This window comes from Manacus candei, unplaced genomic scaffold (genome assembly GCF_025592945.1).
Source record: "Manacus candei isolate 608988 ecotype Guabito, Panama unplaced genomic scaffold, ASM2559294v1 h1tg000011l, whole genome shotgun sequence".
NCBI lineage: Eukaryota > Metazoa > Chordata > Aves > Passeriformes > Pipridae > Manacus > Manacus candei.
This window is the reverse complement of record NW_026138059.1, coordinates 10,610,146-10,637,048: the sequence shown is the minus strand read 5'-3', so window position 1 is coordinate 10,637,048 and position 26,903 is coordinate 10,610,146. Positions and strand designations below refer to the sequence as shown.

The window sequence follows — 26,903 nt, the reverse complement described above, 5'->3', positions numbered from 1 at the left end:
GTGTTCTTTTCACTTAAATAGTGCTTTATAACTCATCTCTCAACACTGATGAATTTAAAAAAAACCCCAAAAAAACAGCAGTATGTTTCCTAACTGGTTCTCCAGAAATCATGTGAATTGGAATTTGAGGATGGATAAACACTGTAATTAGCGTTGTGAGGACTCTGTAGCTTTGTTTATACTGCTTGGATGAAAGTGGGCCAAATTCCCAACTCATCACTGTGCTCATATTGATGGCATAGATCCTTGTAGTTGTCACCTGCAAATTTGCTGCTATGTTTCTGTGTCTTTCTGGGACCCTCAGGACTCTGTGCTGTTTTGACATGGTAGAGCAAGGTACAGTCAGATGGAGGTCATGGGCTTGTCTTTAAGCCTGGAGCTCACTGAGATCTTGTGCCAGAACTTTGATGTGAGGTTGGGCTGAAAGGAGAGCTTGGCCTGTTCTTAAATAAGAACCTGTTCATAGTCTTTCAGTCTAAGACTCAAAACCAGTAGGGTTTCACCCAAGAAACCTGGGTTCCAGTGGCTGCATATTTCCTTCGCTAGGTGACCCAGGATGCTGCTTTGTGGTCAGCTCAAGCCACTTCAAAATTACATTACCATCAACTTCAGTGGGGTAGGTTTTCCTTAAGCAATATGCAGCTCTTCAAGCAATGCTAGCAATGGTCAAGAGACTTGGAGCGCTTCCTGGAAAATTACCCTAACAACAGTAATAAAGATAAGTAAAGGTAAATGTTCAGCTGAACTGGTGAACTGGCCCAACCTGCTGTCCTGCTGCATGACCATAAGTACCAGGGAGAGAGAGGGATGCAAATCAGTGTGGTGACTATGCCAGGGCTGTGCACACTTCAGTAAATGCAGACCCACCGTCTTGCCTGGAGGTCAGCTGCCCTGCGGCACTCCATACCCATGCTGTGGAGCAACCTTTGCCCCCAAAACAGTGGGGCTACCACGAACATTCCCTGGTCTTTGCTAAGTCCTGAACCAATAGTACTGAGGTAAACACTGGCTGGCTTGGATGGAAACAATGCCTGAGACAGGCTGAGCCACATAACAGTACTGAGGATCAGGATGCAGTGCCAAGGAGACTATCCTGACACGATGCAGTTTCACAGCATAAGGTAGCAACTGTTTTAATAATGGAAGTCCATAGAAACAACAAAGTTCACAACCTGGAACTTTGTATGCTTGCCACAGAACGTATTTTTTCTGCCAATTAATTTGCCATAGTCATGCACCCAGAGTTTGTTTTCCTATGTCTTTGCCTTTTGGGGCTAGCTCATAGGTGCATTTTCCTTTAAATCTTTCCCTATAAATTGAATTAATTGCAAATTCTGCTAAAACCAAGCATCAAAAGGTTAAAGACATAAATCAGATTGCAGCTCGTCTCTCACTACAGATAAAGGGGAGCCAGGAATATACCTGCCAGCTGGGATGCCTGACTGATAGGCAGCAGACAAGGCTGAGGGGACTACCAAATGAGCAACTGAAGCTAACTAGAAGTTTTTCTGAGTGGGGCAAGACCCCACAGATCATTCAAGGTCTCAGAAATATAAAGTAAGAGACAAAAATGCAGCATACCCAGGGCTGACTCAGAAAGTGGCCTGTAAATAGTGTTTTATTTAATGTAAGCAGGAAATTATATCACCTTTTCTTTTTCTTGTTTTCTATTTTTATAGGTCTACTACTGAAAAAAACAGTGCATGTCTTTTAAAATTAAATAATTTTAAAGGCTGTAAAATATATATATATTTGCCTTTCATCCATTTTTCTGATTTTAACTAATGATTAACAGTTTTGCATAGTTAACTCCAGAGGACTGTAATTAATTAGCTTCCAGAGCACAATGAGTATTTTTTTTCTGTCTAGCTACTATGTAACACTTAACTACAATCACACTTTTCAAAAGATGTTTCCCTACCAGAAGTACCAGGAACCTTGTCCATATAGACAATCAGCCATGTAAATACATCTGCAATTCCAGTTTAAAAAACAACCTTTAAGCACAGCATTGTAAGATGGCCAAAACCATATGGCAAGGAAAAAACACAAACAAACCAACGCAGTATTTGTGAATACTTCATCATTTTTTTACAGTCACCTCCTTGCAGGAAAAATGGCATGGACTGCTCAGGAGATGAGCTGAGTCTGCCCTAGGCAGCAAGCCTGTGGTCTAGCAGAGTGTGCAGTCATTACAGCCTCGAGTGCATGTTCCTGGCAGTCTTGTTTGACAGATGCAACTAGCCTGAGTGTATAAAATAATAAGTTACTCCTGCCTGAAAATTCTTCAGAACCAGTGACACCTTTGAGTAACAACTGCAAAGGTCAGCCTTCAGCTTCAGTGAAGTGAACATTGAAAAACAATTTGGCGATACATTACTAATGTTATAAAGGAGGACAATTCTCCCTGATTAAAGGGCAGTGGGATCATGGCCTCCTTTTTCTACTCCTAGCTTTGACATTTCCACAGTAATAGGGACTTGTTTTGGCAGCTTTAAGAAAATATTAACTCTGAAATCTTTCTACACTTTTTTGGAAAAAAGTTTCAGCAATTCATTTCATCCAGTATAAGGATTCTAGACTACATGGGCATGGAAGCAGGGTACTGTTGTATCACTGATTAACACAATTCAAGACACCAGCAATTTGAGACAGATGTTTGGTCAGAGCTTTACTCATTGATTGAATGTATTTTTTTAATTATTATTTTGTTCCTTTTTTTTCCCTTGGAAGGAGTATTTAAGAAATATTATGGGATTTGTGACACAAAGCCATCAGCATTCTGTAAATACAGGGAAGTGTATTTACAGCTTTATTGCTCCTTTTAATTTAATGTTCCACAACATTTTTCAGGTTGACATTAACACTGTGAATGGACTGTGGGACATTACCTGTCCCATCATTTCCCTTACTGTCTGGGCATTTTATGTCTCTCTTGCACATCTTCACTCCTGATCAGGAGGGCACAGGGGTAGCTGAGACATCCTCAGGTGCTGTAATGAGCTGTAGAAAACAAAACGGTACAGCATGTGTCCATGCTGATTCAGGATGCAGACTACCCTGCTACCCTACTGTCTATACTAGCTTTTCCTGCTGTGGAAACAACACAGTTAGTTCTGGTGGTGGCTGGTCATAAATCATTGTGAAGGCAGCGTGGGTGATAGTCATTTGGATGAGAGTATCAAAAATCTGCTAGCTCTGTCTAACTCCACATCATGCACTCATTGGTAGAGTATTGGATGCAGCTTCTATAGTTCATATATGGGGTTTATGTCAAGAAAACAGATACAATCTAGTTTCACAAAGATGAAGTGCTGAAAAAAGTACACTGAGTTCAAATCCATCCATCCTTGCAAAGCAGAGAGTGAAAAGCAGTAGTGTGCCTCACAAGGGCAACAGTCTCATTTTTGGGAATCTGTCCTGTCCCCAGGAGAGTTTCTGGAAAAATGTAACTGAGGACTAAAGGCCAGTTTATCAATTAGCTCTTCCTCAAAGCTTTTCTCCATGTAGGCATAGCTTAAACCAGCAAAGACCCTTGTTGAAACTGCTGCTTTTTTCTTTTCCTTTTTTAAAGAAACCAACTCTGCTTTTCTTTCATTCTGTAGAGTACACAGCTGACATTATTACCCACATGCTTAGCAGTGCCTTTGCTGTAATGGATGACGCTAGTACTTAAATGCACTAGGAAGACAGGAGTGGGCTGAAGCCATTTTTAGAACAACATGCTATTTCTTTTTTTGGTGCTGACTCATTCACTGTACCTTGTGGTATGTTTACCCCGATTTCTTGCTGCTTCACAAGCTGTTGAATGGGTGAGGAAGGAATATTAATCAGTGACACACAGCATTGTGCTCCAGAACTACAGTGATGGTGAGTGCTAGGCTCTTGCCTAACTTTTGGCTTTATTGAAGGAATTACTTTTCTTTGACTAGCATTTACAGTTATTTTAGTCCTGGAAACTGGAAGTGACACTTTTGTATTCATCATTTTAACACAGCTATCTAGTTCATATCCATTTTTTTCTGTTAAAAATCTTTGCTCCTTGCTAGTGCTCACATCAGAGTGGAATTAATCAAAGTCATTGCACTGTACATGTGTGGAACCTAATTAGCCAAAACAGCTGATGAAGATAGAAGAGATCTCACAGCTCATTTATTTTTTCTTAAAATATTTTATATTAAAATTAAAATGACAAGGAAAACAGCAGCAGCAACTATAGCTAAAACTATATAAAAGTGCACTTTACTGCACACATGATCTACTTGGGCTATTTTGCCTGCTGAGTTAGATGACAGAAATGTTTGGTACCCAGAAAAGCTCAATTTGTCTGCATTCAAAATGGAAATTAAAGGCCTGTGCATAATAACTGTTGCTAATCATTCACAAGATATAATCTGATAAATGCTGTTAGTATACAGTTACAAATGGTTGCCCTCTGTTCCTGAGGTGCTAGTTGACCATCTGGTTGACATTACAGCTCCCCCCCCCAAATTGGCTTCCCACTCTTCCCCTGTCTCTTCTCTCTGCACATTCCCACCACCTCCACTGTAGCAGGAGCGATGAAAATCTGATCTGAATTTGAGAAAAATAATCATTATTTTACAGAGCTTTATTTCAGCTAATTTAGTTCTCCTAAACCATCCACTTTAGGATTAGATGACCATCCGTGCTGGAAGAAGGCATGTTGACTGAATCACCTCTGACTTACATCAGCACACACCCAGTCCGAGGAGATCCCCCAGAGCCAAGGACTGTGTGTGAAGGAGAAGGGAATGTGAAACCCTAAAACAGGAGCCAGAGATGAAGCTTGGAGATGTACCAGGTTAAAGAAATACTTGCTTCCAACTCTAGGACATGACTGAAGCATATAATGTGCAGACACCTTCAAAACCTCTTTTCTCGTCTCCTATTTCCAGGAATTTGAGAATTTGTTAGCAGCTTCCTTCTTAGAAAGAAAATTCCTTTATTCATTCTTCAGAGTTTCAATTCGAAGGAAAAAGCAGCTCATTAATTATGGTGGAAGACAAAATGGAAGCCCAGAAACATATGGCAGAAAACAAAGTCTCAAGCACAGGCCTAAGACACTGCATAGTCTTCCAGTTTGGGATTCTGCATGTCAAAACTCTCCAAGGGAAAACACAAGTAGCAATATTTTGTACAGGTATTGGGAAAAAATAATAATAAGAAAACCAGTAGATAGGAAAATGAGTTGGCTACTGTGAATTCTCACATAACTAGGTAGCAGAACAAAACTAATATATATATTATAAATTGATAATATTAATATATAAACATACAAAATTAATCTTTATTATTCTATGTTTATGTATTCATATATAAGATCATTGAAGGACTATAATTTCACAGATTTACTTTAAAAAGAATTAAAAATACATAGCTGACATCAGTCAGGAGAAATGTCTTTTAATATCATGTGCTGTAATACTTTAAACGCAGACACCCTGTGAAGGGCCTTGGGGTCTTATGCTAATCCATTCACTTGTGCACCTCAGGGAAATCTGCTGCTGCATAATCAACTTCATAATCCCTTGAATTCTCATTGCCATGAACCCTGAAGTGAGGCAGTAAACTCTTTTGGAGAGGGATCCTGACATGTTTCTCTACCTTTCTTAGTTTCTCAACCTAATGATTATTTTTATCCAATCATTATTCAGTGATGCTTCTTGCACTGCCATAAGAAAAGTTAAATATGCCTCCTCAGATTTGCAGATAGAGCAACTGAAGTGTGCAGTGATTAACAAATTACATTTCCTGGGTCAGAGAGAAAGTTCATGGAAGAGCTAATAATGGGACATATCTCTGGTTTTAATGATTACAGTGTGACAACACAGCATCCCTCAAAGTAGAAATTTCAAAACCAGGCATTCAGTTATGACATTGACAGAATGGGGTCCCTTCAATTTGTTTGCTGACCTTGGGCTAGTGAATAAGCCAGCTGCTCACTCTGAAAGATATCTATGCACTGAATGGCATATTCTGACAAGACAGGACACATATTTTATTTTAATATTTTGTAATAAGAATATTCCTTTTATAGAATTCCTTGTATTATTGTTTTGGACAAAAGTATAGATTCCTTACAGTAGTAACTGAGCACTCGAGTCTTTGCAGATTTCCATTATAAGATCCCTATGAATAGGGACTGGGTACTATGCCATTTTTAAAGGGGCTTAAAAACAAAGATCACAAAGACTTTGTGAAGCAAAAATTTAAACTCATATCTCCTAGATTTTAAGCTGGATGAACCTGCCAGTGGATGAACCTTCCTGATTACTGAATGAAAATTCCTTTCTGTAGTCATCCCAATCCATAAAAAGCATAAAAAACCAACTCCCTAAACTTGTCACTGGGCTTGATCTAAAGCTTAGTGATAACTAAGTCAGTTTGTGAATGCAGCGTTGCACATTCACTTCAGAATGCTAATATAAGTCGGGAGTAAGGAGAAGGCCAATGAAAAGTAAAACCTGATGGCTTTTGCAAAGCCAAGTGCGATGTAGAGAGGGGGCAGAAGAAACAATGAAACATGATAGAGAAGGAAAGCACAAAACCCAACAGAGGTGTAGAAGAACCAGAGCCATCAGTGTAGAAGTGTGTAAAGGTAAGGAAAAAGCTAGACATATCTAAACTTCTCTGTAATGTCAGAGCTGTCTGTACACATGGTTTAAGGACACAGACACAAGGAGAAGTGTGCACAAGATGCATTTCCAGTTCTGGCTTGTTCAGTTAGATCAAAAACTTCCAGGGAAGTGCAGTCTGTTTTACACACATGAAAATGTACTTGGATATGATAAAATACCATAGCTGTCAGTCTAGATTGGAATCAGTTTGCATGGTAATGCTATGAGGGCTGCAATTTATTTTACTTTCTCTGCAATGAGAAACTTTCCCTGTTTCAGTAGGGAACATTGATCCTGGACGTCTGCATATGCATTTGAAAAGATCTTGCACTTCAAGTGTGACTCATTTCTATTGGACGCCTATAGCTCTGAGGGGAGAGAGCTCTGCACAGAAGTGCAGTTGTTGTTGCTAATCTGTGTTTGCCAGTTTCTGCAGAACCCAGAGGAACTGAAAATCTCCAAATACATAAATCTGGAGTACAGATTTCCCCATGTTAATGTGCGAATCAGTTAAGCTCTGGAGAAAGAGAAGCTCCTTAAAAAGCAATAGAAGAGAACACACTCAGAACAATGTGGGCTTTGCAGGCTGTACTTAGTAAAAATTACTAAAGGAATATTTGCATGCTGAATTTTTTCCAGTGACAAAGCTAGCTGAAGAAGTTATCCTCCCAGCTAATCCTTCCTTTCTTTCTGCTCTGCTTCCACTACAGTTCTCTGTGCAATTTCATGTGCTAATGTCACCTGTGATGGGACTGTGCTGGTCCTAGGCCATGTAAATGCTGTAAATGTCTAAAGATAGTATTTTGGAAGCTATTTTTTAAACCCGTGTCACTTTACGATCCAGATCATGGTTCAGCATGATAAATAGCTATGTTAGCATAACTTTGGGGTGGGAAATGGCATTAAGCAGAAGGTATAAAAATTTAAATGTAGGAGAAAGTGGAAGCTTCTTGGTTGATGCTAGAGAAAACAAATGTGCAGAACACACAAAAAACAGTGTGAGGGCCAGGCCCAAACTATCTATCTCCCTGAGGCACCCATGTAACTTTTAACAAGGATGTTGTTATAGTATGGTCTCAAGAGAGGGTCGTTCAATATGATCTTGGGTGACCCAATCACTAAAAGCAAATATGTGAGTGATCATCATCACAACAAAGTAATTGAGTACACCAGTAAATCCATTTTTCTGTTACTTACAGAAACATGGAGACAGGGAATAAAAGAACGCAAAAATAGGATTCCACGCAGCCTGCTTTTAAAATTGCTCATTCACAGATGTATTTGAAACAATTTTTCTAGGCCTCAGACTGCTGGGAGAACTCCTCCTTTTTAGTGTGATATATGGATTTTATCAAGGTGTTCAATGTGAACTGCAGAGATGAAAACACAATCACTGACCTGAAACTAATTTATATCACACTGGTTTTATAGTTTTAAATCTGTGCTCTATAAACAAAGACAAAAGCTAGAAATTTCTCACTTTCATGCAATATCTGCATTACATGAGCCATACAGAAATTCTCTGAGAGCTACGCAGATAGATGTTGTATTTTTTACTATGATTATGGCATGTACTGTGATGCTCTTTTCATTACAAATCTTAAGAAAATCTTCCTCTTACCTGAAGGTAATGGCACGGCCTCAAAGAAGGTTTGATTTCCTGATGAACCAGAGGCTTATCTAAGTTCAGTGATGATTTGCGATAAGCTTCTTTAGCCTGGCTTACTGTAAGCGTTGACCAAGAACTCCTTTTCATATATTTACTATCAGGGGTCATTGGTAGCCCTTCACAAGCCGAACACTTCACATCATTGTTACTTTTGGAAGTCTTCAATGAGAGATCCCCAAAATGCCCCTGGAGTGCCTCAGGATAACAATGGGATATATGATCTGCATGGTGCCTATTTACCACACTAGGGGTTCTGTAAGTGCTATCACTGTCCAAATTATCATCAGAGCTCCACCAGCTACTCATTCCAGATTTATGCTTGCTTTCTGGTTTTCGCTCCTTGCTTTTACTCCTTTTGCTATGCTTGGAATGGTGCCCATGATGATGATCGTCCCCTCGACTGTCTCCCTTTGTTCCATTAACATTGCCCTTGGATGATCCTTCCAGAGAATGCGATTTAGTAAAAAGTTTCTGGACGGAATGAACAAGATGGCGTATTCTTCCCGGGCTCTCACTGCGTTGTTCCGCAGCTGTTGAGGTCCTCTGGTACTGTAAAGTGTGAAACCCATCCCGGTGAAGAGGAAGTTGTTTCTCAAATTGGTCCAAAAGATTTGCAGGAATACGGTTAATCTTAGGGTTACCGTGAGACATGGTGCAGTCGTCTCTCGAGTCGTAATGTGAGCTGTAGTGCATTCTGGGGAAAGTGCTACTTGACATGTGATCGCCCATTACCATGGGCATCATCATGCACTCAGAATGAATGGAGCTGCGTGGAGAGCAACGATGGTGATCCAGCGGGCAACTCTCCGTGGGGCTGAGAAGATACGACTGCCTTGGCTCCTGCCCATGGTGGATATGGTCGTGGGTGTGTTCACAATCTTCAGGGGATGCTAAGCCACAAGTATGAGCTGAACATAACTGTGGTTGATTGCGACTACCAGATAATCCTTTCATATTCCTCGCAGCAGGAGAGTATCTTTCTTCATTGAAGTGCTGAGAAGGTGACCATGAGTACTGCTGGTCTGTCATGGGAACATATAAAACCTGTGTTATGTGTCTGATTAAAAGATTAACTTGAAAAATCCAAGTATATTGAAAAACTAAACATTTTTTCTCTATTAGTGAGATGGAAAGTCTCACCATTCCTGAAATTTCATTCACCATTTTAAAACTTGTTAAAATTTTTCACTATGAGCAAATTATGGGGTGAATGCAGCCTCTTTCCTGTAGTTCTAAATGTTATGAAGTTATTAATTGTGTAAATTTACTCAAGTTAAATAGATATATTCAGATATTTAATTTATTCTTTGATATTTACAAATCATATGTCAAGCTTTGTGGCTAGTCATTTGAGTTACATGGGTCCAGTTTCTATTTCGTTGGTTTCACAGCTGGATATCTTAATTTAAATGTATTCTTTCTCCATGGAACCATTTTTGCATTATAAATTAACTACATTTTCTTAAATAAATCTCATCTTCATGATCCCAAGTTCATTCTTCATAAATATAAATAATAAACAGCAACGAGAAAGAAGAATATGAACATGCTGAAATGAAACTATAGTTTATATCACTAAACAGTTTATGAATAAGCATTTCATACTGTTTGAACATCCATTATCCTTAGTCCAGAAGTACTATTGCTATTCCCATACATTTAGAGTATTCTCTATTAGGCAGTTTTCCCCTTTTTATTATCAAACTACAAAATATTTATTTAATGACTTTAAATTATCCCTGATAAAACAAATATATTTTGGTACAAGCTACAGGGTTTTATGTACTTGATTATTTGTTCCTATGAATCATGTGCTCCAAGTTGTGTTTATTATACAAGCAAAGCATGATTGCTAAATAAGAGTAGCTTGTAAGCAAAGATTTTGATACTTAAGCTTTTGATTTCTTCTCTTATGCAATTTCTCACAGCTGTCAAATGCTACAAGAAAAAAATTTTTAAAAGCCCAGAAATACTTCAATTTGATTTTCTCATTCACTTTCCCTCTTCAATTTCAACTTATTTCAGAAACATTTCAAAAGTAGACAAAGATATAGGATGCAAGATAATCCTTCAGAGGATCAGAGAAATGTGTGTTTACACAATGCACTTAGCACAGCCTTTCTGCAAATTTACTCTAAGAATCTAAATCATCTCACACAGGTGCTTGATACAAGGAAGTTGAAGGCCTCAACCAGAATGGAACCCAGATATCTATTAACTGGACATTGAAAACCAGCCTGTAGAGATAACACAGCAGATGAAAGCACTTTGAGGGGTTTCTAAGCATATGATAAAGCTCTCCTAAATCATATTGCCACTGCTGGTGAAAACTCCATGCCTGGATATGTTCATGAGACAGATCAATACCCATATCTCTCTAATTTTACTCAACTAATATGTGTTATATCATGATATTCTCAGTACAGAACGCAATTTGTCGGCAAGTCTTTAGCATCAGAAATCTCATAACCTAAATGCTCTATATTTCCTCTCACGGGAGATGCTTTGATAATTTTATTACACCCTAATTTCAAGAGAGCTCCAGATAATGCTTTAAAATGAATGCAGCATTAAACTAATAAACAGTAAAGCATTCTTCAGCCTAGGCACAATCTGAAGCCAAAGATGGATTTAAGGGTCCGAATGTCACCTCCAGACTTCATCATGGCATGAAAATGGTGGGTATGTGCATATATCCTTTTCTACTTCTATTTTGTTTTCATGTCAGTTTCTTTTACTTAGTTCTTGGCTATTATCACATTAAAATAAAAACTTATTACTGATTACTCAGTCTGTTGTACTATTTAGGTTATAATACCTGCATAAATGTAGTTACAAAAAGGTAATATAACTGTTTCTCTGAAATGATGTAATTTTGATTATATACAGACAAAGTAGTAAATTATAACAGTGCAGTGGGATTCACCTACAAAAGTCCTGTAATTAGTGGTACTTAACCCAGGATATTACCAAACACTATCAGAGGAATAATAATGGACCATGTGTTGAACTTAGTCAGTACTTCCCATAAAGGGTTCCCACAGCACCTGACAGAGATTACTGCATTAGCTTTTACAATCCCATGAGATTAAATAGACAGAAGAAATTTTTTACAGTGAGGGTAGTAAAACACTGGAAGAGGTTGATCTAGTTAAAGATGTCCCTGCCCATGACAGGGAGGTTGGACTAGATGACCTTTAAAGGTCCCTTCCAATCTAAACTACTGGATTGGAATATACTGTTCTCCTTATAAAGAAAAGGAAATTGGAATACAGGCAACATTTTCCAAAGTTCTTATGGATTTCCTGATCTTAATGTTCACAGAGGTATGAGCCAGAAGGAGGTGGAAGGAAGCTCTTCTGTCAAACTGACAGCACAACAAGAGTCAATCCCAAGCCTTTTTGTCACAATCTTGCACATCCGTGAATGAAGGTAACTTGCACTACACCTCAGTGATGCATTTAGACAAAAAAAGGAAGGGCATGGCAGAGATCCAGAATGAAAGAAAGAGAATAAGAACTCATTTAAATGAGTTCCCTAGCACAGAATTGCTAGTCCCTAGTGATTTCTTTAGACCTCACACAGCATCAAACATAGCCCAGAAGGCTTCAAACCTTTTCATCCTGTTACATCCCTAGGAATATGAAACACGATGATTTGATTGCATTGCAATGCATAATGTAACAACAGCTCTTCCATCCCTCATTACTCCTTGTGACTCCAGCTCAGTGCGAACATAGAAAAATACAATTTTCTGCAGGTTGCTTTCACCACCATATAGCATTTTATGTGCTTCATGGAATGTCTGAATTCTTTTTGATTGAAACACAGGAGCTACAAAATGCTATACGCATTTAATAAGCTTAATCAAAATAATTAAAACATTAATTAAAAAGGTGACATTTATCAGAAGTAATTGTCCCTTCTTAAATCTGTCATAGAGAGTAACTAAAAGTAGATAAAGTCCCAAATAACTTAAATGTGTATCATCTAAATTTATCACTTCAGTTATGTTCAAACTCCACTTAGGACACCAAACCTGCTCACTGTCCTAGGCACTATTACTTTTTCTTACAAACCTTTCGAAAATCTTCAAAAATTGAGATATAATATAGAATTTGTGCTTTGCACTATTCAGTCAACTTTGTTCAGGAGACCTGTTTCAGGGCATTTGAGCTGCTGCTGAATGAAGTACTGCGTGGTACCAGACCAGTGTAATTGCCCATGTGTTAGCTTTTAGCCAGCCAACATTGTGTTGGCTTAAAATTCAACTAAGTTAACATGTTTTTCTAGCATTTGCAAAGGGCTAAAAGTGTGTATATGGTCAATGCCCACAGCTCAGGCGATTAATAAAATTTCATCAAGCTACAACAAAGCTGTTTTTTTTTTCAATCCTTTAAAAAGAAATACAATATTTTAGTATAGCAAAATAGTTCCAGATTTATTCGGTAATGACAGATTGGCTTGAAATTTTAGTCTATATTTTTGAAGATTTTTTTTTTTTTTAAACAGTTCCTATGTTTGCTATGGGCAATCATTCTAAAAATATAAAAGTGCCATCATCAGAACCAAGGAGCAAAGGGAGACAGAAGAACAAATAAACATAACCCAAAGTAGACAAAGAGATAAAGGAATAGGAACAGAGAAAAATATATTATATGTGAGCATAGGAATGGCTTTTTTTAGGTTTCATCAGAGCAAAATGGAATCTTTCAATTGACTTCAATGGATAGTCCGACAATACCTAAAGACTGGGGGCAGGGGGCGGACCTAGAACAAGACACAGGCTGTTATGTCAGAGAATCTAGTAATTCCAAAACCCTGAAAATCCCTTAAAGCTCTTCTTTTTCAGAGACAACTCTACAGATATAAGTCAACTTTTAACCTCGACAGATGGAAGGATTTCTGTATCCCTTCCTATCTATTTCAACTCTTTCCCTGCTACGCCATGTCCTGTCCTGCTTTTTCCCCCCCGTTTTCAGTTCTGGGCTTTCTGGTGCTAAAAGAGTTGCTCTCTTGCTCCAAGCTGAAGCTGGTTTGCCACTCCTTAGGGTCTGGTCACAATTTTTAGAGCATTCAGGCTTCTTTCTTGTGCTAGTCAGTATCAGGAAGAGAGGTTCAAGGACCAAGAATAATGTTTGAAATAATGAATTAGAATTACTATGAATGTTCTAAGGCAAAAATGCTAAAAAACTCCAAGTAATGGGAAATAAGAGCTGTGCATTTCTAGAGTTCCTGGAACACTGCTCTTGGCTAAAGAGAATCAATATAAAACCACTGAAAGTTTTCTGATATTCAAAAGAAGTGCATGTCTCTACAAATCTTTTTGTGTGTTGTATATTGAAAGCCAGCTTTCAGAGCATAATAATGGCTTCTGGAACTAATAAATGATGTCTGATTTTTCCTTTATTTATTTAATGTCTTGCAAAGCACTTATCTTTCTATTGAGAAATTAATTTAAATTGCTTTAACCTTATAAGCCCCTTGGTAAATGGCTTTTCCATCTGAAACATCTGTGCTATTTTCACTGGAGAAGAAACAGCTCTTTTGCATAGTGTAACCAGAAAAATGCATTGCTGAAAAGAGATACCTAATCTAGCTTTCAAAAAGAGCTGCTAGACAAAACCAGACTGCTGCATGTTGCCGTTTCACACAGTTTTATCAGTGTTGTGATGCATTATGAAAAATATATACTCAGTCTCACCTAAAATTAATAAAACCCTGAAAAAATGGGTACATTAATCAAATAAGTAGATACTAAATATCTACTTATAATGGATAATTAAAATGTTTTAACTGGAAAATTGTCTGCCCAAGGTCTTCATTAAGTAGTACTAGATGAACACTGTTTCCTCATTAACTGATTATATTATTTTTCTCTGTTTTATTCTAACCTTGAAAATAAATATTTATAGGGATTGAGAAGAGTGCTAATCTGCCAAATGCAAGTAAGAAATTCTGGAAATGCCTTAAACTTCTGTTATGGTCTCATGAGATTTCCAGCCTATTTATGAAGCACAACACCTTGTACAAAATTTACATAAAATTGCAAAGATTGAGTGACTGACTGTAACTTCCAGCTTTAGAAGATGACTTGTATATTCCGTGATGTGTGTGTACTGTATGCAGTGCATTGACCTTTCTGTGGATTCCCACCTAAGGAATTCAGGCTGCTTACTTGAAATACTAAACTTTGAGGGGTAGCATGCTCTCAAAGAAAAGTAATATTGGCTCTCATAAGACTGTTGCAACAAGGTATTTTTTGCACCCAGTCTCCCTGCACGGTCAAAAGGAAGAAGTAAGTGGTTTTGAGGACCTAAAGCCAAACATCAAACTGCCTAAGGCTTCAAACAAACACATGGGCTGTATGTGGATGCCTGGTTTGTTCTGACACTTATGCCTGAAAAATAAATACTTCTGTCTTCAGAATCCCGAGCAGTCCGCGCGGCAGGCACGTATGGTTCTGTTCAGATGATGAGACTAAACAGAGCTAGAGGATGTGTCCAGTCCATATAGTTAAACTGTTGCCTTATAGTTTCATACTATGTAAATAGGACTCTTCCATCTGATACACAGATATGATTTCCCAAAGACTGTTACAAATGCACGGTCTGTATGTGGTTTTATTTTGAATTGTGAGAAACTGGCATGATTCTTCTTAAGCCTGAAGTACATGTCCAAAAAGCGTCAGATGAATACCACCCCTCATGTACATATTTGTGTCTGCTGACTAGCCAAAAACTGTGGCTGACAAGCTCCAATGGAGAAACCTATATCATAAATATATGAATTTAGGTGATTTGAGGCACATGGTATGCTGCTAAACGATGGAAAATGTTTTGCCAGCCCAAGCTAATTCAGTAGAACCACTTGACGAATAATGACCAAGGGTAAGATGGTTTTTATAACTCCTATATTAGATAAAAATGGACATTAAAATTCTATTCTTAAAACAGCCCCAGAGTCCCAGACATATCAAATTGTAGCAAAGTCAGACAACTCAAAGGGAGAAGTAAGGAGCACATGGAGTGCTCCAATTTAATCAGTACAGTCAGTTTTGAGCACTGTTATGCAGGTGTCTTGCAGATGGAGCAAATATTTGATGCTACCCAATCATATTGTTCAGCAAAACAGTTCTCCAACTTCAACTCCATCCACCTTTCAAATAAAGGTAAGTAGACTGGCAATCCAACATCCCAAGGGATTAATCTCTGAGATAAATAAGTGTGATAAGGGAAAAGGGTATGTAGTAAAAGGAATGCAGAAAAACAGCTGATGAGCAAGAATGGAATCTTTGGGAGGACTGGGTGGCTGGTGTAGGTATTGATCTTCAGGGGACACATAGCACAATATACCAGGATGAGGAAAAGGACAGAGAGCTATGATCACTGGGGAAAGCTGTGACCAGGAACATGTTAAAGCTAGGTTACAAAACATGCCTAGCACGGAGAACAGGGTGTGCTATATGTGAAAAAGGAGAAATTTGGGAACAGTATTTGAGGAATGAAGACATCTAACATCTTCTGGGTGGAAGAATGGGCACTTGGACTGCATGAAGAGGATGAGAGGCACAATATTGTGCCCATGCCACAACAAAGGATAGGACAGAAATTCATGACAGGCAATATGGGATTTGCAAGAAGCTCCAGGATATGGAGTTGAGCAACACAGGGAGTCTTCAGGATGGTGCAAAACTTAATTTCAATTGGTTTGAAGTGTATGATGTCTTGGTATTGACTGGTATGTAGCACACAGACCTTCACAGTGCTTTTCAAGTTTGAAGTTCATTGCCACTATTTACCTTTTCAACAGTGTTATAACACAGGTAAGTCCACAAAATGATTTCCAACTAATATTTTTTCACAGAATCTGTATGATCAGCAGAGTTGTGAAAAAATTATAATGTATCATGATAAGATTGACCTAAAATAATCAACATGTAAGTTTATTTTCTGGAAAAATACAGCCGTATGGAGTTAACCAGGGCTTCAATATGTGAGTATCACTGAACAACTGTTTTTAATGCTTCCAAATACAGACCAGAAAAGCTAGCCCAACACTACTAACCTTCTTTTGTTCCTTATTGTACCTGGCTTTATGGACTTCCTTTCCTAAAGGAGAAAATTTTGCTGCTTGCAGTTATTAAGTCAGCAGACAATCAGTTTCCCTTGGTGTCATAAAACTGCCACTATTTTCTCAGCAATAAAAGAAAGCCAAAGTATTGCATGGTACAGCTCAAAGGTGTACACAGGAATCTACAAACCACTCTGGAAGTACAAGGGAAATCCTTGTCACATTGATGGCAGTGACAAGTCTCCCATTAACTTCACAGGACCAGGATTAGTTCTAAACATTTGCTGAGAAAAGTTCTTGCTTGGTTGACCTACAACACCTGTGTTACTTGAAGTAGATCATCTCTAATCAGGGCTGTATTTTGCAGAATGCACAATTTGTGCTGGACTAGAATAAATGTGTTAGAAACCTGGAAGGGTCCCCAGCTAGGAAGATGATGGAATGGAAGGGTAAAACTGGCTCTGCTGAAATACCACCATTGATAGCAAAATGGCCAAGATTTAATCCCCCGGATCGAAACCACTTGAACCAACTATTCAGTTGAACAGAATCACCACATCTCCAGGGCTTCTTTTCTAATAAGAAATACTTATTGTTGATTCTTAAATGAAAATCAAACAAAAGAAATAATGCTTATATTTATGATCTTCTCCCTTGAATTTTTTTCTTAGGGTTTCTGGAATGGTTCTGAATTTGTCCTTTTTTACGATGATATATCATGGAGGAAGTTTTCCATCCTTTGCAATACTAAGGGACCTGAGATAACTAATGGTCCTAATAAAAATATTTACCATATATTCCTTCTAAATAGTCATTTATTATTTCTTTAAAACATGAATTTTAAAGATTTTGCTTATTTTACAGAGTGTTCTTCTGGGAAAGAAATAATCTATGAATTAATGCTCAAAAGCATTGATTATTGTCACAGAATGTATGACTGTTTATTTGAAAATACCTCAAAATCACCTTTACGTTTTTAACATTCAATACAATTTTTAAATTGTCAGAACTAAAGGAAATTATTTGATTTTCTGTTTGTTTCAGCATCCGTTCTTTGCAGCCTTTTGATTCACCAAAAATTTTAGAGTTTTAGCCTTGGTCTGACCCAAAAAATTATATTTTTTTGCTTTTTGGAGTTCATCATTATCTGCTCAGCTGTACACCCTTGGCAATGCCTCTCGCTGTTTCATCATTTTATGGTGAACTTTTCTGTTCAGTTCAACCCACTGAGATGGAGGAGGACTCATCCTGATTTTCCTATGGGGTGCAGGAAGAAATAGCAGCCTGGTGACAAGTTCCCTTTTAAACCTGTTGCCATAGTAACAGGCAGACAGTCTTCCTCTTTCCATAACCTCCAGATTGGGAATTTTTCAAATCAGGGTGCTGTCTCTTTTCTGCCTGGCTGAGCTCTGTTTTGGATCTGTGACAAACATTACAAACATTAATTGCTTTTTCCCACATCCATTAGCACCTAGATTTTTCATGTGGCAGTGAAGCATCAAACTGTGACCCCTGCTCCTGGCACAAGGTGATGGTGTAAGTACCCCCACTCTGAGCAAATTTTAGACAGGTCATCTTAATACCCTGCTGCCTCTTTGGTTTTTTTATGAAGAGAAACTACATTGTAAAAAGATGGAAAATACATACGAAGTTGCACAATGAAAGGTGACAACTGAACTCGCCATCGAAAACTGGGATCATATAAGCAATATTTGCTGGTGTTTATCCTGCTGCACTGCTTACTCTAGTGCAAATCCCCTTGAGAAGACAGACAGAATCAACGGCCTATGTGCCCAGTACTGTGAGAAGAAACTCTTGTCATTTACCTCTATGCTGGAAGTATCTCCACCAGCCTGGTTGAGCCAATAAATGGTCTCACTCCTGATAGAGCCTAAGCAGCCTATAATGAATGTGGAAGTAGAGAATGGTAATTTTTTTTATGGGGAAATGGAGAGCACATCATTTAAGCTGCTCATCATGGGAAAGCATTTAAAAGGCTGCACATTTTATCCTGTTGAAAAGGGACAATACAGTGAAGACACTCATTGAGGAAGGCAGGCGCAACAAAGCAGTCACGAGTCAGTCTCTCATCTCTGTTGCAGCCATTGTGCTCTTTATGGGAAAGTAAATGTTGCATGTCAGGGATGCACCCAGGTGTTACAGAGGTCAGCAGGGCATGAGGGAGAGAAAAATGTCCCTCCTTTACTAATATCCCACGTGTGAAATAATTTATAACAGAAATATTTGTTTATGAATGCATAACCCTGTTTGTATTCTGTAGTAGAAATGAATGAATAATTCATAACAAATATCCTCTTTGATTAATCTTGCATCCTTACAAATATCTTCCTGTTTGTGAATTGACCTTGAGCCTAATGGGATTTTTGCAGAGTTATCTGACATTATGAGGTATTTAATTTTTAGAAATAGCTTCTAGTCTGCAGATTGTTAGCAAGCATTTGTTGCCAACATCTTATAATTAAAATGCAGGACAGTTAGCATGTTTTTATATGATGCTTAGTCCATATGATATGATTTTGTACTGTGACTGAAAGTAATTCACAGAATAAGCTCTGAAGCATAACTAAAAGGAATTTAAAGTTCAAAATTTATTTTCTGAAAAACATTTTGTATTATTTCATTAACATTTTCTGTGATCTTGATCATCTCATCAGTATGCTTCTACACTGCAGTTTCTGGGTACTGAAAAAGAAAGGATATGAAGTGCAATTATTTAGAGATATGATGGAATAACAGTAATAAAAAAGGCTACTTTTTGCAGTATCTATTCATCTAGTCACAATAAGCAAATAATAGGGTGACAATGAATCATAATGGGTCACCTCATGTTTAAAATGTCTTGCAGGTTTAAAAGACTTTTATATTGCCATACCAAACCACCTGGCTACATATTTTTATTACATGACAGAAAGATAGCCCTGTGGTTAGAGGATTAGCTTGGGAAATCTGCAGTTAGGTTTTCCTGTCCAGCCATGAATTCTTTGTATGGTTCAGGATATGGCCATGCAATGCTATGCCAGTTGCCACGAAGAGGCTTAAGCTTGCCTCACTGGGTTGCAGTTAACCTTTGTGGATATATTGTAGACTCCCTACTTTAGTTCCCCATAGCAAAAGAATAAAAGTAACTTCTGTACCTCTGAGGATTAGTGTCAGAAACCAGGGATATATTCAGTCTCTGGGATAATGCCCATCTAAGAATTTAGAATAGAGTGTTTGGTATTGTGCCTGTTAATTACAGGTATGAGTGTCACTGTTGCAATTTACTCCATGTGGCCAAGCCCTGCTTCTGACTGAAGTCCCACCAACTCCAATCAAAGTCTATACATATTTAACCATCCCTGAATGCTCTGGAGGAAGGTCGACTGAGTCATGGATGTGCCACAGAAGAGAGCCAAGAGCTCACTGACACCCCCTTCTCTGTCCTTGGGAAAATTGCCTGTCGTGCCTGGTACATGAAGCTAAAACCCTTGAAAACTGTGAAGTGTTCAGACACTGACTACACTGAGTAAAGCTGGATAATCTGGTAGAAGGAGAGACAGACTGAAAAGTCAGGCCTTTATTTATGCTTTTATTTCAAGAACGGTTATATCCTTTCTTCCTTTCAACACATACGGTCATAATGTCATGATCATACAATCAACAGTGATTGAATAATCATGAGTTACTGTCTGACACTTGAACCTTACCAATTAATCAAAAGCCCGACTGCATCAACTGTGAAATAAAAATACATTTTTGGTAACCTGCCCTTAAACTCCTTTAGAGTTTACTTTGCATTTGGGGCAGGTTAAGAGCATTATTAGTAACTGCAACCTGGTTTACAGGTTTCAGTCTTTTTCTTAACATCAACTCAATATCCATTCCTGAAGAGAAAACAGTAATTTACTGAAACAAAAAGCCTTTAGTGCAAGTTCTCTTTCTTTGCCTGACATTCAAAGTGGCTATGCATAAAACTTATGTAAAATAAATGTTTTCCTTACCTATAAAAAGGAGTTAGTTTTTCAATAATCTATTTTTTCCTCTTTACTCTGTGCATGTTACCTGTTAAAATCTATATTTAAAGAGAAGTTCACCCCATCTTCCCCGTTTACTTTTCTTTAACTATTTGAATGCCATTCAAAAATGGCATTTTTTCTGTCTCTTGTTAAGATTGCACTGTTTGCTTTTAACACACAAAGCAAAATGTTGCCTTATCCTTTACAGGCCTAAAGTAAATAAGACAGTGATAAATTTCTAGATAGCATAGAAAAGAGTAGTTTTATAAAATGTTTATTTTCTAATACACTAACATTATTCAGATAATATAAACACCAGCTAGATGAAAGCTAGGAATTAGAAGAACTTCAGTTTTCATGACTTACAGTGAGCTGCATGAGATCATGCATGTCAGATCTCTTGCTCTGCTACCTTTATGTAGGGATAGGTACAGTTTTGGAAGAATTTGTGACAAAAAACTAGAACTTGATTTTGCTTAGGAAGACTGTAAAATGCCTTCTCAAAGGGGTTAGATGTCTGTTGTCTTCCTTCTGCATTTCAGAGAAAGTTGCAGGGAGAAGCTGTGAGCAAGCTCTCTCTCTCCCTGGTATGCAGAGACATAACATGCAGACATGTACAAGGCCTCCTCTGGCCAGGGAGGGTGGGAAAGAAGAGACAGAAGATACAAAAAGCCTTGGAGAAGGTGGGGCATTGCCTTTTTTCCCTGGGGGCCTGGTGTGTGCAGCATGATTAGGAAGTGGTCCTTGCATCTTTTTTAATCCTTCCACTGCCTTGGCATTCTTGGGAAGAATATCTGCGTATAGTTTATCTTATACTTAATCAGGTTGCTGATTTGAGATATTACTAGTGAAAAGAATTGAAATTTTTGGTGTGTGAATCTTGTAACAATAATACCTATCGCCCTGAACTCTGTTGACAAATAAATGTTAATGGAAAAGCTATAAAATATTGTTTTCAAGAACAGATTATGAACACTCGGGTAAGCTTTTTTTGAAGGAATCCATTGCATTTCTGCCTGTTTTATCTAATGAGTTCTTTCGTAGAATCAATGGTATAAAAGAGTTGAGATCAGTCCCATCCCTTGATACCTTTTTCCAATTAAGGCAGTGGATCATTTTATTAATAATATTATTTAATGACTATTCAGCATTTTCACTCTGGTGAGATACTGTGCAAACATTAATTAATCCCCACCAAAGCCCTAAAATCTCACTAGGAAATACTAAACCCATTTTACAAATAAAGGCCTGGAGTCAGAAATTCTTCAGTTCCAGAGAGATCATAACTTGAAGTTCCTTGGGACAATGAGAGTTTAGAATAATGAATTGCCCTGCAGTTACAACTACCTTAAAGAACATCATCTTGACTCTGCTCTGACTTGGGAAACTATTTCACTTCGCCGGGAAAGCCCTTTCTGTGTTTTCTTCTGGAATGAAGGTCTCTAGCAGTCCTTCAGATTGAGGCTGTTCATACAAAATAATGAAGTAGTCATTGGGTTATGTATATACAGAAAGAGAGCAAGTCCATTTCCATTGCTCAGTGATTACAGTATTCATCCAGAATCAGATTTCTCTTCAATGAATATTTAACTTCATACTTGTGCAACAGCAATAAAAAGTGGAGACTGAGAAATATCTAATAGTTTGCAGTTTTTTCACTAATGTTATATTCAGTTAATGGATTTGAACTCAAATCTTCAAGTGACAGAACACAATACTGGAGGAAAGACAGAAGGACAGACAGACATATCCTATCCATTGGTAGAGGAGTAATACACTAGCACAGCTATAACTACAGAGCTTGTCTACACAGAATTTAACTTACTATCCAACAACTTTTAGAAAAGTCTTATCAATTTCAGTGATTTTCTCTAGGGGAAATGGGACATCATATGTTTTTACTAATGGTATCCAGTGTGAGACACTGAAATGGTTAATTTAATCCACGTGTTTTGGCCACCTACAGTTTGATAGTTAAGTCAGAAGGACAGGATTGTCTTCTGAAAATATTAAAGCCACTCACCTCTTTCTATGAATGATCTAGAGATCTTTGGTACTTAGTTTCAGAGAATTCCAATAGGGACACATAATTGAGGAGCAAAGATAGATTGTTCCTTGCCCTTGTTTTTGGCATGGTTTTTTTCAGTCCTTTTGCCATAAATAGCTGAAATTTTTTGAAAGCAGCTTAATTTATTTGTAGTCTGGCTGTGATTTTATGTTTTTGGCTTTCCTGTTTCTCCTTTCTGACTAATCCCCATCTTCTTCTTAGTTAGGGTGCTGTATGATTGATCAGTTAGCACATATCTTTGTGTCAATCTTTATGGCCTATTTTATGAGGGCCCTTGCTCCTACAGACACCTGACATTTAATACTGTTGACTTATATATCATTTATTCTGGCTTCAGAAATCCTGCAGTTCTTTCTCAACCAAACGGGAAGGAGAACAATTTTGACATACTTCTAGGGTATGATTTATCTCACTCTACACTAAGCTTCTTAAGTAGGCCAAACCTGCTATGTCCTGGAAAAGTCTATCACTCTTCATTGATTCTAAAGGAACTCCAGAGATCTACAGTTTAGACATCTACTACTGAATTACTTTCCAGCTCTTAGATGAGATTCTAACCCATCTGAACTCCTTTCTGTGTGCTACGAAATGGGACAGCAGGACGAAAAACCTCCAAATATCCAAGAAGGCTAAGATATTTGCTTATTTCATGACTCCTCCATAGGATCCACTTGTGAGATTCCTAGGAAGCCTCATGTTTAACCATATCTTCCTGCTTACACTGTTTTGATTAAGGCAGAAACTGCCTGAAGGTTCTTCAGTCTCTTCTTAACATCTCCTTCTGTCCGACCTTTGGGTCTGGACTTACCTGTAGCTTTTTTTCACTTGTTTTTGAATATTAAGTCCAATACAGATATTTTTACACTGAACATTTATGGAACTCCCTGATTTGAGTGTAACCGAGTGACAACACTACTTGTTTTAGAAAATCCTGTTCTAAGAGATTGTTCAAACATAATGACAACCCCTGCCTAAATTCATGCTCCTTGTTCAAACTGCTTGCGTACTTTTCCTTAATATAGCAACTATGATTTATCTTCCTAGCAATGTGCAACAATACAGTCAGGAAGAGAGCTTACAGTATTCTTGTCAACTACAACAATATCCTAATAACACAAAATAAACTGTTGCAATGTATTAACGTAAGCATATGCACAAAAAGAGAAAAATTATACTGACTTCTGAAATGTAAGTAAGCTCACACTGAATAAAGGGAGCTTTAACTAGCAAACACACAGAAATCACTTTCCATATTTCTCTTCCAAAAAAATCCACATAAAGTAATTGCACAAAAATCAAAATTTTGATGGATTTCACATAAACCAGTGAGAATCTGAATATGAAAACACAGGAACAGAAACACAATTTTGCACAATCTAAATGTATAAAACTGAAGCCAGTGGGATATTTTACTACTAGCTTTGTAAGACAGAAGTATCAAGATTTCACTTGTGGACTTTAAGATTTTCTGATTTCTCCTTGCTTTAGTTACTTTTTCAAATTGAAAAGGTAACATTGAAAACTCCGTCTGCAATTAGTATGTTTTCTAAGGGGTAAAACAAAGAGAAAAAGACAAAGAAGTAAGGTTGGTAATTCTTCTTTTGAATTCTTGATTGCGTGGGTGTTACCCAAAGCTGATGTTTTTTTGCTTTCCATTCTCTAACCTTATAGAGCAGGAGAGAAATTCCCAGAAGGATTTTACTGAGAGGTTTTTGGCCACTCTCACTGACACCACGTGGTGCCATGCCTGCTGTGGGCTCTGTGGCTGAAGGGAGGCTGTACCGCAGAGCAGCCTCCTGCTGCCTCACCCCGCGGCTGCGCCCAGCCTCTGGATGCTCAAGTAGTACCAGTTATCTGAGAGATGGTATCTGTACCTAGCTCCTCCTCTGGCGTCCCTGGAAAACTGAAGCCCGACTTGAGCAGATCGCCACCCTCTTCTTCTGAAAAGACAGAAACAAAGTAGCTATTTAATACCTCTGATATTTTTCTATATCCAGACATAAACTCTCCACTAGTTTTTAAATCCACTCAGTGATATCTATTACCATTCAGTATCTCAGATAACGTGAAACTGATGAGGTGCTATTATCTGCAGTATCTATCCCTCTTTGCCAGTTGTTCTAGTGCTCATCAATTATTATTATTAATTTTTTAATTTTGCCAGACATTTTCAAATCACTAGTGTCATAATAGTAATAAATGTCTTTTTTATAAGATCTTTTACATTGTTCTTTTCAACTTTTCTCAGTTGCATTGAGTTCTACTGCCTTTTAAGCTTCATGTATTTATTCCAGAAGAATCCTTATTGTCAGTCCTTCCAGTTGCACCTTTAGCACTTTCCACTTATGATTCTCAGACCACTTTTATTACCTTTTATACACAATCAGTTCAATTCTGCCATTGTGAACTCTGACAGTGATGTGATGGTGACTTTCTCCTATCAGTAACGTTTTCTTTTGTGCCAGACATCACTTCTGTAATTCTGGAGAAGTACTTAAATGCAGGTGATATGTATATTCTGCATGAATGCAGAAACCACTTAAATGGCTTGAGTGCAGCTCTGAGCTACCCTGCTTATACCTCTTTCAGAGTTGCAGTTTGTTGCCTCTTCATTGCCCTCCTGTCATACTGGAATACAAACTAACTTTGCATCAGACACTTAGATTAGATATTTCTATAACAGAGCTGCATATGGAAAATTGGGTCAGTAACACTTCTGTAAATTGCAAGATTGGTTTAAGAATATATAGATTAAGATACAAAATATCACAGTAACGTTTCATGTATTTACCCAATACTATATTTTTAATGAGTTTTACGTTTTTTCCCTATTGTGGAAACTATTGAGTATATACAGCCTTTTACTTTACTCTTTTTTTCCCATCTGTGTGTGTTACAAGCACAGATCCCTGAGAAGAGCTATGGAGCGCTCCATAGCCTCTCGCTGTAAGTTCAACCACCAGTTCTTCAGAGAAAGATAAAATCAGGTATTGCAGACCATAGTTTTTGCACAACTGATGACTGATGACTTCTAAATAACTTGCATCAGTTCTTGTTATCATACCCTCAGGCAGACATTCACGAAAGTTTGAACCAACTCAGACTTTTCTTAAGAGTACCTCAATTTCTCTATCAGACAAGCTGAGTTTTTTTGTGCAGCTTACAATAGACACACTGTTTTTCCCATTTCAATGCTCCATTTAACAAACACATGCATTTTATATATTTCTTGGTCTTGGTTACACTTTTTATTTGTACTTTGATTTTTTTTCCCCAATTATCTCACAGGAAGCAAAATGAGTTAATGTACTCATATGGATCTCTCAAGCAATTACTCTGAGATTTTAACAATTCCTGAGGTTAAGAATATATAATTGATAACAATGGGTAATATAGCATAGAGAATTAGTCCCAAGGATGTTAAGACTGTTGGATAGGCTGAGCTGTCAAATAAACATCTTGTTTACAAACTCAATTGTTAAATAAACTCACTCTGCTAAAATACAGCCTTCAAGAGATCTCAGTAAGTGACAGATAAAAAGTCATACACAATTTTTAAAATGACTGGCACATGAATTTAAATTAAACTTCATTTGGGAAGGTAATGGACATCTCTAATTAAATAAAAGCACAAATTAGGCAGTTCCCATGGAGACCTTGCTCACATGATCCGCCTATATTGTATAACTCATAAGCCTGTCCTCTAATGTGGCTGCACAGGAGTAAGGAATAAGGAATTAAATAAAAGCTATAACAAAAATATTCTAAAGGATTGTTTACATTCTTTTAAATGACTAGGAGATCTTATGCTAACTTCAGTAGATGTTAGATGTTAATAAATATTGAAAATATTGAAACAATAGTGTTGTATTTTTGAAAAGCTATAAATTTATTCCAAAGGTCTATCATGCACATATATTCAGAAACAATTACAGAATTTATGCATAACATTATTTCTCCCTTGCAAGAAATTAGCATTCTATAACAAGCTCTGCCCAAAAGTAGACTAAAATGTTAGGAGTAGGCTAAACAAAACTAAACATTTGTGGGTCTGAAGAGTTGGAGAAAAAAAAAAAAGAAGAAAATAAATTCCTTTTCAAAATTAAAGGGAAAGGTCATGCAATGGGATCCACAAGTCAGATTCTGACTTTGCTTTAAACATTCCTGTGCAAATTTGGACAATACAATTAATCTCTTTCTGTCTCAATTTTACAGTAGAATTAGGATTAAAATTAATTTCTTTCTTGTAGATATCCTATATGAATACATTTGTTAGTGTCAGTGAGCCTTTTGTCTAGAAGAGTCTATAGAGTGCACAAAGAGATAGAATTTCCTTCCTGCAGAAAAGCTGTATTCTGTTTTGAATAGGGTCAATTGAAATATTTCAAAGGAACTTAGAATTCCTTTGTGATTTCCTTAAGTTTATGAATCTGTATGAG

At 37.5% G+C, this 26,903-nt stretch overlaps 1 protein-coding gene across 14 annotated transcripts in view; it reads right to left on the bottom strand.

Annotated features, from left to right (window-relative positions):
- The window catches only part of DLGAP2 (DLG associated protein 2), a 455,335-nt gene that overhangs the window by 78,529 nt on the left and 349,903 nt on the right, over nt 1-26,903 (bottom strand). For 9 of the 14 annotated variants that reach the window (XM_051778092.1, XM_051778093.1, XM_051778086.1 and 6 more), the window contains 2 exons: nt 24,339-24,404; nt 8,260-9,329 (listed from right to left, as the gene is read on the bottom strand). In XM_051778092.1, coding sequence (XP_051634052.1) covers nt 8,260-9,329; nt 24,339-24,404 — 1,136 coding nt within the window. The remainder of the gene's footprint in view (nt 1-8,259; nt 9,330-24,338; nt 24,405-26,903) is intronic. The other 5 variants (XM_051778088.1, XM_051778090.1, XM_051778094.1 and 2 more) reach the window with 2 other exon arrangements.